We start from the raw sequence: 13862 nt of genomic DNA, 5'->3' as shown, positions 1-13862 counted from the left end.
ATGGTTTCATTCGAAAAGGAACCAATAATAATTATAAAACGGTATTGTTATTACTACCACCAACCGGTAACAATAAATGTGTAACTTTTGTACGTTATAAATACGTCATAAGAAAATTTATATACTACATTCATTTGTATATTTAAGACTATTACTACAGAACCCATAGTATATTATCTATTATATTATATTATCTAGTATATAGGCAAGAAATTAAACGTCATCGGTCCAAGTCATTTGCCTAGCTGTTTGATCAACTGGCTGAATTGAACGGCTAATTTAGCTAGTTGGCTGCGACATATATATAATATATATATATATATAGAATTGGGTAAAATTGGAAAGAGTACTGAGTATAAAAACAAATTTAACTACACAATATTGTGTATTAACAATATTTTTTAAATTAAAAATGAATAAATAATTTATATGACTGTCAAATAATATCGACTAATCACTAATAAACAAAAATAGTTCGGTTTATTTATCATTGACTAAGGACAAGTGTTGTTTAATCTCGTCCACGGCCAAAGTTTCATGTCAATGCCACGCGATGTATCGTCATCGAATACGTAACGAAATAGTATCAGTTGATTAATTTCCGTAAGGCACGTGTTTTTTGTGTTTTTTAATCAAAAAACAATGTACAATTGTTATATAATTGAAATAGTTTAAGTGAAGTGAAGGAAATAATTTGGATTGTAAGATTTTGATGTTATAAATGATCAGTCTTTCATCTGCTGTTAATGGTGAGTAAATTGTCTTTTAATTTAATTGTTAATAAATACCAAGAGTTGTTTACTTTTATGACCATACAAAATTTTAGACAATAAATAGAGCCACTCGTCAATATAAAGTACAGTGGCCTAGATTAAAGAATTTGATTTGTGAAGTCCCTTCTCCATCATCAAGTATTCCTCAGTTCTACTAGTGTATATCCCATACGTATTATTACATTTTGTATTTAAAATTTAGTGGAATAATATGGCTTGTATGATATAATTTTAGCAAACCTTAACCTTACCTTTGGGTATTTGCGTGTTGTTCCCACGAGAATGTAAGTGCGTTCTCCTATTTCACCATGCCTATTGCTGATGGAGGACAAATCTTTGTTTTTTTTATTATTAATTACTATATAACTATTAATTAGGTACTTCAGATGTCATGTGGAACATGGTGTAATGATTGCAGCTCCTCACAAACATTGTGTAAAACAAATTTTTTTTATAGCGATTAAAAAGAGTGGCGGAGAGTTTATTGCCAGTTCTGAACTGGCAGTAAATGTAAAATTATAAACATTTAGCATTTAATATGTATTTCTTTTTGATGTTCATATTTCGATTCGATTTGATGTATATAATGTTCAAGAATAAAATGTTCGACAACAATTTTGCTTGAATTATCGAATTTTCTACGGAATTGAGGAACCAGTAGGTACTATCACAATTTCATTTAGAAAATGTAGTAGTTTAATCACGCTTTATGTATGTTGCGTGCTTGCGGTGCCTACAAGACCCTTCTAAAAACAGCAATCAACAACTAAAGATTACTCGTATTAAGTAACTTGAAACGAGGTATCTTCTTTGTACCTCAATTAATTTATACAAATTGTACACGCAATAGGTAAAAAATTAAGTAAGTAGAAACTAAACTTAAATATTTTATTTGCAAGATAATTGTTATATAAATTTAAACAGTAAAATCTTTTTATGCTCTAGGCTTAGTTAACGGCCTTGCATATACGTAATCTCTCATTGTTATATCATACGTGTGTTAAACGTGACAACTCGGTGAAAATCTCAAGTTTTTTTTAATTTTACACGCAATCCAATTAATAAATCCTCTATTGCAAAATAGGGGAACTTATTGATGAACTTTTTCTTATAACATACTTCTCAATCACATCTTCAAGTCTGAAACGTTCCATTTTCAAAGTTACAACTTACTCTAGTAAGTGTAAAAAAGTTTTCTCCGTACCGCATGTTTCATTTTTGAGTATGCAATATTATGTTTCCAGTCAGCAATGGACTTCATAATCGGAGGTCTAGCCGGCGCGGGTGCCACTATTTTCACGAACCCGATGGATGTCGTCAAAACCAGACTTCAGCTGCAAGGCGAGTTGCGATCTAGAAAGGAGCAGCCGAGACAATATAGGGGCCTCTTCCATGGGCTCTACGTGATCGCGAAGGCAGATGGGGTGCTGGCACTGCAGAAAGGCCTTACGCCAGCCGTGGTGTTCGGATTTTGTATGAACTCTGTTAGGTAACGCATTTGTCGCTACATTTTTGAAGTTATACTTCTTTTGGCGCGTTAGGGAAAAATTATGAGAGTAAAATTTTACGATGCGCGCGCATGCCGTCACAAAAAACCGACACCCTGAAGTTAGCTATAGTCAACATTTTAGATTTTCTATTGTTAGTGTCGGTTTTTTCTACAAACGTAGAATAAATTTTTTGAAAAGATTTATATCTTGTTACGTCAAAGAAGTATAACTTCCAACGCGTGTATATAAGTACACATACGTTTTTTATTTGTTATTAATTAGCATTGCGGTTATAAATTAAATGTTTCATTATCTAGCAGACATTTACGTTACGAAATTCTTACGAAAACCTTAACTATTGAACTGGAACTAAACAAGATTCCAATAATTATGAAGTCATCTAACAAGGAAACCAAATTTGAAAATCACTTTACAAGTAACGGAATAAGGCAACTGCTTATATGACAAACTGATGATTGTCATAAAAACAAAATCAGAATTATTAATTACATTTGTCTCTTTCTATTTATATATTAACGCCGAGATGAAAACAGATAGATTCACGACTATGCTCTAATTCATTTCAGTAGTTTTTACAAGTAATGTAAGATGTTTCTGATAAAATCAGCCACAAATGTGACAGTTTGGGACGCACGTCTAAGTCTTATAATCATTCCAGACTTGGCACGTATCACGTAGCCGAAGTTCAAGGTTGGACACAATCAAATGGTTCCGTAAATGTTCAGAAATCAGCGTTTTGGGCGGGCGCTAGCGGTTTTATGAGCGGTTTGGCCGCGAACCCTATGTCAGTTGTGAAAACCAGATTGCAAGCCGCGGCGCATCCTAGTGTAGCGGTTGGGCGACAGCATATGTATAATGGTGAATATATTATTGGTTACAATCAAGTAAGTTTAAAGTAATAATAAAAATTATTAAAAAGAAAATGAAAACATATTTAAAAAGTTTGGTCCCTGTGGATGTGTACCTTTAACGCTGGCAGCATTTCCTCGCTGTATTACGCTACTTATTCATTGAGCCAGGAAAGCATCAGCTCTGGGGTCACTGGTACTATCTACCAGGCGCCAAATTAAATCTTTAATAAGCGCCGGTGCACTTGAACCTTTTACCGAAAATTAAGTTAAGTTTAATGGTAGTCACATATTTAACATTAACTTAAAACTTAACCTGTTTGTTTAACGATAAACTGATAATTGTAATATTGCTCTATTCATAAATAAAACACCCTTTGTCGCTTCTCCTCTCTTCGAAAAGACACTCCTTAAAGCCTCAGCTAGCACACTGGGCGTTGACATATCAAATGACGTTCGGTTTTCGTTTTATCCATTATAAATATTATACATTACACATACATATATTTCTTTTTAATAAGGACCAATTATTATGAATTAGTATATATATTTTATAGTATATTTAATGTAATTTAAATTATATATGTTAGTTAAAAGGATATTTCGCTTGCCCCGGGGAACAAATTCATACAGCACTATTAGGCTGCGGCCTCGAATTTCGCGGGCAGCGGGGCGGCAGCGGCTGCGGCGCGGGAGCGAGGCGGCCAACGCATACCTGTTCTCGAAACCAGCGGGCAGATCGCGCGGCACTATAGCGGTGTAGTGTTGTGTTCGTGGTTGTGTAGTCGAGATATTTGTTTTTATTCGCGAACGAAATGTCTAAAAAACGGCGACAACATCTTTTTGATTCAAATTTATTCCTAACGCTCGATTTATTGTGGGCAAAAATATGTTATATGCAAAAATATAGTTCCATATGGGTCTCCTTTCAAAGATTTCTGAAATAATTTGCTCTTGCACGTCCGAGGTCATTTTGATACGTCACAAAAAATATGTACAGCACTATACTACAATGCATACGCGCAACGCGGGCGGTCACCGCTTGACTGGATTGCGCCGCTCGTTACCCGCGCCCGCGCCGCTGCCGCGCCGCTGTTTTCGAGAACCGGTCCATTTGATTGTACGCATAATATCCTGCCGCTCCCGCGCCGCGGCCGCCGCCGCCCCGCTGCCCGCGAAATTCGAGGCAGCAGCCTTACGACTGTTTTATTTCATTTTTTACTTTCTTGGGATAACTGTCATTCTTTTCAAAATTTTAGTAAAACATTGTATTATAAAAAGAACACGAGAATGTCTTTATTCCACGGAAAATATTTTGTGTATGTTAATACTCGTTTATCTAAAGATTTTTTCCTGAAATATATAGCAACAACCATGATGATAGTTTTAGTTTAGATTGTAATTCTACCAAATAATCATTCAAACAAATAATGTTATATATTTGCACGAAAAGAGTGGTCATAAATTATTACGTTCTAGACATTCGTCTAAATTACCGTCGTAATGTACGGTTATTGTGTCGTCTGTATGTTTAAACAGTGAAACAATAGTAAAATCCTTTTGCTCTTCAATGTAATTAGATAAATTACTGTAAGGTATATTTAGTTATTTTTTAACTATTTACACTGAAGACTAAACAACAATGTTCATATCGCCGAATATGAAACAAAATAGCATTTGACATATACATATATATTTGTTAATATAATGTACCTACTAGAATTCTAGTAATAATAGCAATACCTTCTTTTATATTTCCTTAAAAAAAGTGTTGCTTTTAAGACTTTCTTCCCCGGAGCAAGCGATTTATCTCATTTGATTAGAATTGTGTTTATAATAAATCTTTTAAAAAGGTATTTAGATAAAGTTTAATAAATTCGCAAGCGGCATATATATCTTCGGTAGTATAGTGGTAAGTATCCCCGCCTGTCACGCGGGAGACCGGGGTTCGATTCCCCGCCGGAGAGAACTTCTTTTTTAATTTTCTTTATAAAAAATAGTACATCTATAACGATAGTCTAAAGATTTAATTTCAAAATTCACTACTAATAGCGATTTACTTCTTAATATATCTATCCATTAAATACAGTAGAGAGCCATATTTGAATGAAAAACATTAGCCAACATTCGACGTGTATAAATAATTCCAGGCACAATAGACGCTTTAATGAAGATTTACAAAACCGAGGGCTTTCGCGGTTTCTTCGCAGGCGTCCACGCATCTTGTATTAGATTAGCAATTGGTAGTTCCGCACAGCTAACTACATTTTCAATGTAAGTTATAATATTATATAATAAATTATAGATACTGATATAACATTTTGTTATGTATATAATGTACAATTGTACAACAACCTTGACCTTGACAAGAAAAATTAACGGATATTACATAATTATATCAATTTCATGGAACGATTCTAAAGACGGCCACTGACGATACGTCCATTTAGTAGACTTTCTTTTGGATGCACTCCAAATAGAAATTTATCGAGATACGGTACCATTCACAATACTTCCATTTGGGCGCATGGCGTCACTTCGAACTTTGCAATCGTACGGAACGGAAATAAATAATACTATGGATAACAATACTTTACTGGTGGCAGCAGTTGTGTGTATTTCATTAAAAAGACAAAAAAAACCTAAGAGAAGGTTGATGAAGGATTGGTTGAAACAAAGAAATACTTTTATTTATTTAAAAATAGAAATACTTTTATATTTTTCTATTACTTCCAACACAAACTCACGCGCGGACAAAGACATAATGAAATTTTTTTTATAATTTATTGGAAATCCAGAGCTGGCTAACGTCCATCCAAATGGAATACTTTTTCACCATTCATGGGACAATTTTGGACGACGACTACTCCATTCGGATTAATGGACGTATCGTCAGTGGCCGCCTTTAGACTAGTTTCAATCGATAAATTTTATTGCTCCGATATTAGTTAGTAGTAGTTAGGTTAATACAAGAGAGCTTTTACCTATGGTAATGCATGAATATCAGTATACTAGTTATTATATCTATGTTTTAAAAAATATAAAAAAATAATTCAATGGCGCTACAACCTTTTTTAGGGCTTCAGATTTCTGTATGTTTCATGATCATTTTTTATCTAATAGGCAAGTAGATGATCCGCCTTCTGTGCCTGACGCACGCCCTCGACTTTTTGGGTCTAAGGCAAGCCGGTTTCCTCACGATGTTTTCCTTCACCGTTCGAGCGAATGTTCAATGCGAACATAGAAAGTCCATTGGTGCACAGCTGGGGATCTAACCTACCACCTCAGAGTCGCACGCTGAAGCCACTAGGCCAACACTGCCCACATATATGTATATGTTAACGTAAAATTGTAAACACCGTTAGATTGTAATATATCTCGCGAGATTATAAACTGTCGAAAGATTGTGAACCTCAGCTTACTGCTTACAATTTAACGTATTATTATTCGGTAGATTGTACTACACTAACTTAGTTATCATTCAAACTTCTTTGGTCAATTACAGATTAATTTTACTTTTCAACTATTTCATATAACTACCGAATAATAATACGTTAAATTGTAAGCAGTTCGTTGAGGTTCACAATCTGTCGACAGTTTATAATCTCGCGAGATAGATTACAATCTAACGGTGTTTACAATTTTACGGTGACATATATATCAGATAATATTTATATGTACCTATAATAAGAGAGATTATTCAGTTAACACAGAATTTGTCTGCAGTGCTAAAGAAACCTTGCTGAGTCACGGAATAAGTACAAACTCAAGGCTATGCTTAGCGTTCCTGGCTAGTGCTCTTAGCGGAGCCGTGGTTTCTGCAGTCATATGTCCATTTGACGTCGTCAGCGTACGACTGTATAATCAGGGTAATTATCACCCTAGACTTCATAGCCTATATCTACTAATATTTCATTTTGTTCGCCTCGTTACTAATTATCAGTAAATCGCATTCGATATGTGTTAAGAAACTAGATTTGATTTGCAGACTGAAAGAGCAACTTCTCGCGAATGGCTTCTGTCAGAATTCACCAGCTCTTCTAGCCTGTGTCGCCAGCTTAGCATGTGGCATCTTGAGTGTCCTATTGGAAACCCCACTGGACGTTGTCACTACACGTATATTTAATCAGGGTAATGTCCAACTGCCAAAACTCTTTCACTTATTGTGTTTTCTTGGTATTATTTATCTTTGCAGCCCATTTGGGGGTCATCTTTATTTCTTCGTCACATTTGTGTAATCAACAAGATACCATTATTTATCATCTTTCTTTTCCCTGCACTGCATTACATTTCTTGTTTCTCAAGAGTTACACCGCAGAATATAGTCAAAGTTAAAGTCAAAAGCATTTATTGAAGTTATACTTCTTTAGGCGTGTTATGAAAAATTGATGAGACTGAAATTTTACGATGCGCGCGCACCGTAACACAAAATTAACAGAATGAATTCAGGTGCCCACAGAAGATGCTACGGCATTGGACATAATAATTTAAAAAACAAAATTCGAATAATAATGGAATTTATGTTACACTTAATGTAAGAGAATAATAATATTTATTTATTAAATTTTTCAAATGTAAACAGAACTTTATTGACTATAATGACTCCTTTTCCAGTCTTTGATTATTTAATTGTAATTAATTATTTGCATGCAATCAAAAACTATTTTTAATAATGCCAAAGAAGTATAACTTCTTATGCGCGTACATAAGTACACGCACCCTTTTTTATTCGTATAGATAACACAATGTACAGTTATGAACGTCAAAAAAAAATGAAATGCTTCTAATTTTACATTTACTGCCAGTTCTCAAATCAAGGGCGTAGAACGGAGGAGAAGAACTGGCAATAAACTCTCCGCCACTCTTTAACACACTTCTTTTTATATTAAGCAATAAGCTAGACTCTGGTACCCGATGGGTAACTCATCTGTCATTTATTACTGAGGGATACGCTTAAATTTTAAGACGCCTTCCATTTTATTTTTAAAATTGCTCTGTATATGTATGAACATATGAAATGTTTAAGAATGTAGTCATACAATTGTTTTTATTACAGGTGCCGCGTCAAAAGGTGATCAGTTGTACAAAGGTGTTTTCGATTGCCTTAAGAAAATATTGAAGACAGAAGGCGTGTATGGACTTTATAAAGGATTTGGACCTCTTTATTTAAGAATAGCTCCACATACAACATTATCACTCGTTATATGGGACATGTTAAATGTAACTTTTGAAAAAAAGAGATAATAATAGATCAATGTTTTATTTACTTCACAAATCCGAACGCAATTCATTACAACAGTTGGTTTAAGTTTATTTCTTCAACATTAGATAATTGTGAACGGAGATAATTAGATATTGGCGGTGTAAAATGTATCACCCAATCGACTTCTGAAGAATCGCAACTTGATGATACCTCTTCATCTTCACAGGTGCAACTAGTTTCTTCAATGTTTTCTGGAACTGTCTCTGGAGCTGTCATTCCCATAGCTTCGTAAAACGATTTAAGACAAATATTTTCACAATTTTGTGGGTGAAATGGATCCGTCCACACCTTTTTTACAGCATGGGAAGTTAGATATTTCTGTAATTTCTCTCTCTTTCTCAATTTGGCTTTGTTATTCACACTTTCAATGTCGTATATTAACGGTGTGTGTTCGTCGTTTTCAGAAACTTGCATTTCAATATGGTATTTCCCGTTTGTTTTGTCAACTGTTATAAGAGGTTTGGGTTCTGTGTGTTTCTTTTGTCGTTTAACTTGTTTAACTTCAGTAACGACAGATTTTCGTAATTTCGCTTTATTAAGCATTTTCAAGAGGCGTTTGGAAATCGCGCCAGGTTTCCACCCATATTTCACCTAAACATTGAAAATGTTATTATTACTGTGATTTACGAAAATGGTAATGAAATTAAAAAAAAAATGCTTACTTTCAATTATTGTACGTTTTCGAATATTGTTTACCTATGCCTAAATAAAAAGAAAAATAGAACGGATATAATTTACTAACATAATGACACTTAATCTTATATAAACGTTACAAAATTTAACTTAGTACAATACCAAATACAAAATAATATTCCACATCGCCACACATAATCTTACATTAAAACAATATGTTGGACACAATAAATATGCGACTCCCTTAATACTTTTGAGTGCCAGCGTTCTTAGTCGACAGGGCTATTAAGCGTGCCCTCTGCTGTTTTTTCATCATCTCTGTACCTATAAATGAGTGTAAACACGGAACGTGGAAAGAGCTCAAACTTATACCACGCCTTGTTAGTTCCTTCAGCCTTTGTTTAGGCCTTACGTTTTTACCTCCTTTTAAGCGGAAATAAGTTTTGTTCCCCTGATCATCTACTGCTACTATACCCTTGTCCGATGGCAAAGAATGCATGCATCTTGACCGTTCTTCATAGTGAGTACGAGACTGTTTAGTTGGCATCCTTCGACGCTTCTTGGAAGGTGGTAGACGGTAAACTGTCGATGGTTGAGGTATCTTAACATTTTCTCCTTGGGCCAGCAATTCCTTTAAGGCTGTCAAAAGTAACTTTTTGTCGTGACCATGACCAATGATGCCTAATTTTGATAGTTCTGTAGCAGAAGCACCGCCAAAGCAACTCCAGCTCGCATCAGATTTGGGAGCAGCCGTGTCTTCTTTTTTCTTTTTGTCGGCAGCACCAGTACGAGCACCTGTTTTCTTGGAATCTTGACGTTTTTTATCGGGCAGCATTCCTCTAGGTTTTGGATAGAATCTCCATCTACCTTGACAGTCTACGAACCCATCTACACCAACCACTAACCAGTTATTATTAGCGGATTGAAATTTTCCAGCTGCACCTTCAACATTCTCTCCATTTGGCCCAATAAAGTAATTAGGCGCCCAACGTCCATCAGGCGCTATATAACCATCAATATTAATAGTAAGCCATTTTTTATCTGGTCCCCAAAAACCACCCAAGTCACTACATTGTTGTTTACCATCTGGTCCTTTAAAGTACCTAGGAACAGGGTTACCAAATCGATCTAGTAATTTTACTCTGTAATCCAAGTAAGTGTACTGGGTGCTGTTATCTGACTTAGTTACTTTTTTGGTTTTCGAAGTAGGTTTGAACTTAGCACATGGAGGTGTAAACTCTACTATCCATTCATCGGAATCTGTATCAGATCCAATAGAAGATTCATCCTGAGAGCAAGAACATGAAAGATCTAAATTAGTTCTGTCTGCTGACGGTAAAGCCGGGTAGCAAGTACATTCGGGGTCCTCCGCGTCGGGTAAGATACCCAATGCCTGTTGGTAAGTTTTCAAGCAAATTTCACGGCACATATCTTTAAATGCGCTTTGAATAAACTGTCGTTGTGCTCTTTCAAGTCGCCTTTGTTCCCGCTCTTTTTTCTTCTTTCTTTCTTTATTCTCTTCTTCAGTTCTTCCTATTGTATATGTGAGTACAGGTTTATCTTCATAAGGACATTGATTAATAGCCCTGGGCTTAGAGTAAGTCTTCATAGTTTCCATTGTTACGGTAAATTCACCCTCTTTCTTGTGAACTATAAGAAGAGGGCGTAATAAAGGTTTCTTCTTTGACGCTTCTCGTCTTTTCTTTTTAGGCAGCAAAACTTCACCCGGATTTCTTGCCATTCTAAGTAATCTAACCACGTGTTTATTAGTGGCACCAGGTTTCCAGCCTGGGCGAAACTAAAAAAATAAAAGAAAATTAAAAAAAAAGATAAGTAATAATAAATAAATGCAGAAACATTTTTTTTTAAGTTTTAATCTACTATGTATTTACCTTCATTCCTGGTACATCTTCAGCAGTCCAGAGCCAACCCATCTTTTTCGGCACATTATTCAATGTACCAGTACAAGGAAATGCACATCTACTGTGCCCAATTTGAGGAGCTAAAATTATGTTATATTACTCAAAGCCATATTTTAAAATTATAAACATTAATTAAATGAAATATACCAATGTACAATACGTACGTATACCTTTATAGCCGTAATTGAATTTAAATCGATCATCTTTCTTTTTCTTTTTACTTTTTTTGCTATCTTTTTCGGATTCAACGCTTTTCTTTTCAGTAACAGCTGATGGGGTGCGTTTTTCAGATGCTGTTGCTTTCTGGCTTGAACTGACTTTCATCGCTTTTACACTTACATCGTCACCTTTCTTCTTACTGTCACTTCCAGTAGTGCTCAATGTTTTTAACTTATTCTTATCAATAAGTTTATGATAATATGGACATGGAAATACTTCTTTTATCTGTTTTCCTGCTAATTCTTCTCCAATCATTTCGTAACCACCACATACTCCGCAGTATGTCGTTTTCTTCATGAAACCGAATCTGCATTCACACGAACAATAGCAAGGGTCTTTACCAACTTTCATCTTGGCTGTCACACCACCAATTACCTCTTCAACCATTTTGGTCATATCAGTTTGATCACAACAATCTCTTTCCATACTTGATAGATCTAATAGAATCCGATCATCCGCTGGTGGTGGAAGTACTCTGTGCTGTTTGTTATCACAAACTACCTGTTTACATTTCGCTATACTAATTAGAGGAGCGGCTTCCTCAGGAAGGTCTAACGTACACGTACTTGCTGGACAAGAACCCGATCTGTTTTTCATAACTTGACATTCGCTATCACACGGCTTAAATTTAAACTTGGCTTTGGATTGATGGATTGATTTATTGGATGGGATTGATTTATTCGATGGAGATTTGTCAGTTATAGAAGTTTTAGATGTTTGGTTTGATAAATCTTTTTCCACAGTACAATAGTTCACACAGTATGTCTTACCTCCAAATTGCCCCTTTGGGTCTCCAAATATGTAATGCAAGGGCTTATAACGCATGTTTTCAATCTTTGTCAAAGATTTTGACTTGCTCAAAACTCTTGTATTTCTTATCTTCTCCGATTTCGCATAATCTTTTGCTTGTTCCTCAGAAGTTATATTTTCTTCTATAGCCTTTTCCTTATTCTTAACATTTTTTGTACTTTGACTATCAAAAATTGGCTTAAGTTTTGATTTGTAATCTTTATTTGTTTTTGTGCTTTTCATAATTTTATTCCCGCTGTATGTTGTTTTGATAACGCCATGCTGTTTATCTAATGTTTGTTCAATTTTATTTATTACAGATAGCTTTGATGACTTTGTTACATCATAAGAAAGAGTCCTTGGTATTAGTTCGTTATTTCTTTGTGCTTCGAAGTATGAAAGCTTCACTTTCAATTTTACTAAAGCAATTTTTTTATTGAAGTTATTGCATATGGTATATACTTTTCTCACATACACGGGTAGCTTATTTTGATGGTATTCTAAAGTTGATATATAGTTTAAATATGACTGTGCCCAAGGAATCATCACTGAACCGAGCTTTCTATTTAAATTTTTATTCCACAGAGATACTTCCAATTCATTGTTAAACATAGTATTTATAAGTTGTTGCGGTATCATGCTTATTAATATTGACCCTCCTGTTTTAATTTTAGTTAATGATACTTTCCGCGTCTCTTCTTTCGATTTAATACTTCTAATTTTAGTTTTCTTCCTGTTTACCTTAGATTTGATTTCATGTTGGTTGCCCAAGGATATATCAAACACGTCTTTGAAGTTGGCCTTGAAATAAATGGTTTCAGAATCTAAGCCGCTCCTAAATTTTTCAACTATGAACTCAAATAAAAACATTGAATCCGAAGAAGCCATATTAAAGTTACAATTCTACCTTAACATGAATCATAAAAACTCCTTACTATCTATAGTTCTACAAGATATAATTTAAAATAATTTATTAAAATTTTAATTTTACTTGTAATTTACATTGCCGAAAATAAATGAATGAATGAATGTCAAGCTTTCATATTTCGTAATATTTCATATTTTTCCTAAAAAGGTTGTTTATACTTTTAGTTCAAGGTTTAATATTTTTATTCTCTGAAACATATGCACTATGCCACTAACAAGAGAGCATAACTTCTATGTATATCTAAAATAGAAAACACAAGAAAAATAGGCCCCCGAATAATAAGTTTCCTTATCTGTGGATTATTAGGAAACAATAGTGAGGTGCATTGATATACAAAAAACCCAAGATGCACAGTCAACGTCTAAAAAACGTCCTCAAAAAATGAGCGCAACATTCTAAATTGTGCGCTCATTTCAAATAGTCTCGCGTCTAATAAGTGGAGTCGATATTATTTATTTGTGTTTTTTTTATAAATAAAATTATGTACTTTTGAACTTCTTTGTGTGTAGTTTTTGACAAATATATTTACGCTATGTAAAGTGTAGGTCAGGAGGTAGCCAATTTTACATTTTTTTTTAATTTAAAGAAAAAACTTTTTAACCATATTAAAGATTTGTATTATAATAAATTTACAACTACTTAACATCCAACACCTTTTGTCTTCAGTCACCGTGACCACGCACGCTGTAAAGCACGCGAAAAGTCGGATAAATTTAAAATTATGTTAAATAGTTGTAAATAAAAAAGTCATATTCGACTCCACTCGTCATACCGACCACGGTCGGTCGTATAATTTTATTACTTTAAGTACGTATACACTGCGTTGTAATAACAACTTTAAGCAATTCGCGTAAGGTTGATTTTGCAATAATATATGCTTTTAACATATACTGTTATAGACATACTGTTATAGAAAGGGACAGAAATAGTGTTTCGGGACACTTTCGAGCGTTACTTTTATTCGAGACTGTGCATC

At 34.4% G+C, this 13862-nt stretch overlaps 2 protein-coding genes and 1 non-coding gene across 9 annotated transcripts; 2 read left to right on the top strand and 1 right to left on the bottom strand.

The window, feature by feature from the left end:
• The first annotated feature begins 503 nt into the window (after positions 1-503).
• On the top strand, positions 504-8378 carry LOC125054750 (solute carrier family 25 member 35-like). 7 transcript variants are annotated; one of them, XM_047656798.1, is made up of 6 exons: positions 509-749; positions 2022-2262; positions 2943-3142; positions 5283-5406; positions 7121-7263; positions 8189-8378. In XM_047656798.1, the coding sequence occupies exons 1-6, from the start codon at positions 722-724 to the stop codon at positions 8374-8376; spliced, it is 924 nt and encodes a 307-aa protein (XP_047512754.1). In that variant the 5' UTR covers positions 509-721; the 3' UTR covers positions 8377-8378. The 7 variants fall into 7 exon arrangements, with proteins under 7 accessions (XP_047512758.1, XP_047512754.1, XP_047512752.1 ...); XM_047656796.1 differs by lacking the exon at positions 7121-7263 and adding an exon at positions 6859-7001 and having other exon boundaries at positions 511-749; XM_047656801.1 differs by lacking the exon at positions 8189-8378 and adding an exon at positions 6859-7001 and having other exon boundaries at positions 513-749; positions 7121-7242.
• Positions 5028-5099, top strand: Trnad-guc. The gene has a single exon. It is a non-coding gene; the product is annotated as a tRNA-Asp (tRNA).
• Positions 8379-8422: 44 nt separating the features above from the next.
• On the bottom strand, positions 8423-12977 carry LOC125054655. Its single transcript, XM_047656672.1, has 3 exons — positions 11121-12977; positions 10921-11030; positions 8423-8986 (listed from the first exon to the last, which is right to left on the bottom strand). The coding sequence occupies exons 1-3, from the start codon at positions 12844-12846 to the stop codon at positions 8423-8425; spliced, it is 2400 nt and encodes a 799-aa protein (XP_047512628.1). The 5' UTR covers positions 12847-12977.
• Between the last annotated feature and the right edge of the window lie 885 nt (positions 12978-13862).

Source organism: Pieris napi, chromosome 12, assembly GCF_905475465.1.
Source record: "Pieris napi chromosome 12, ilPieNapi1.2, whole genome shotgun sequence".
In the NCBI taxonomy this organism is placed as follows: domain Eukaryota; kingdom Metazoa; phylum Arthropoda; class Insecta; order Lepidoptera; family Pieridae; genus Pieris; species Pieris napi.
The sequence above is the reverse complement of the archived record's forward strand: the minus strand, read 5'-3'. Positions and strand labels throughout refer to the sequence as shown.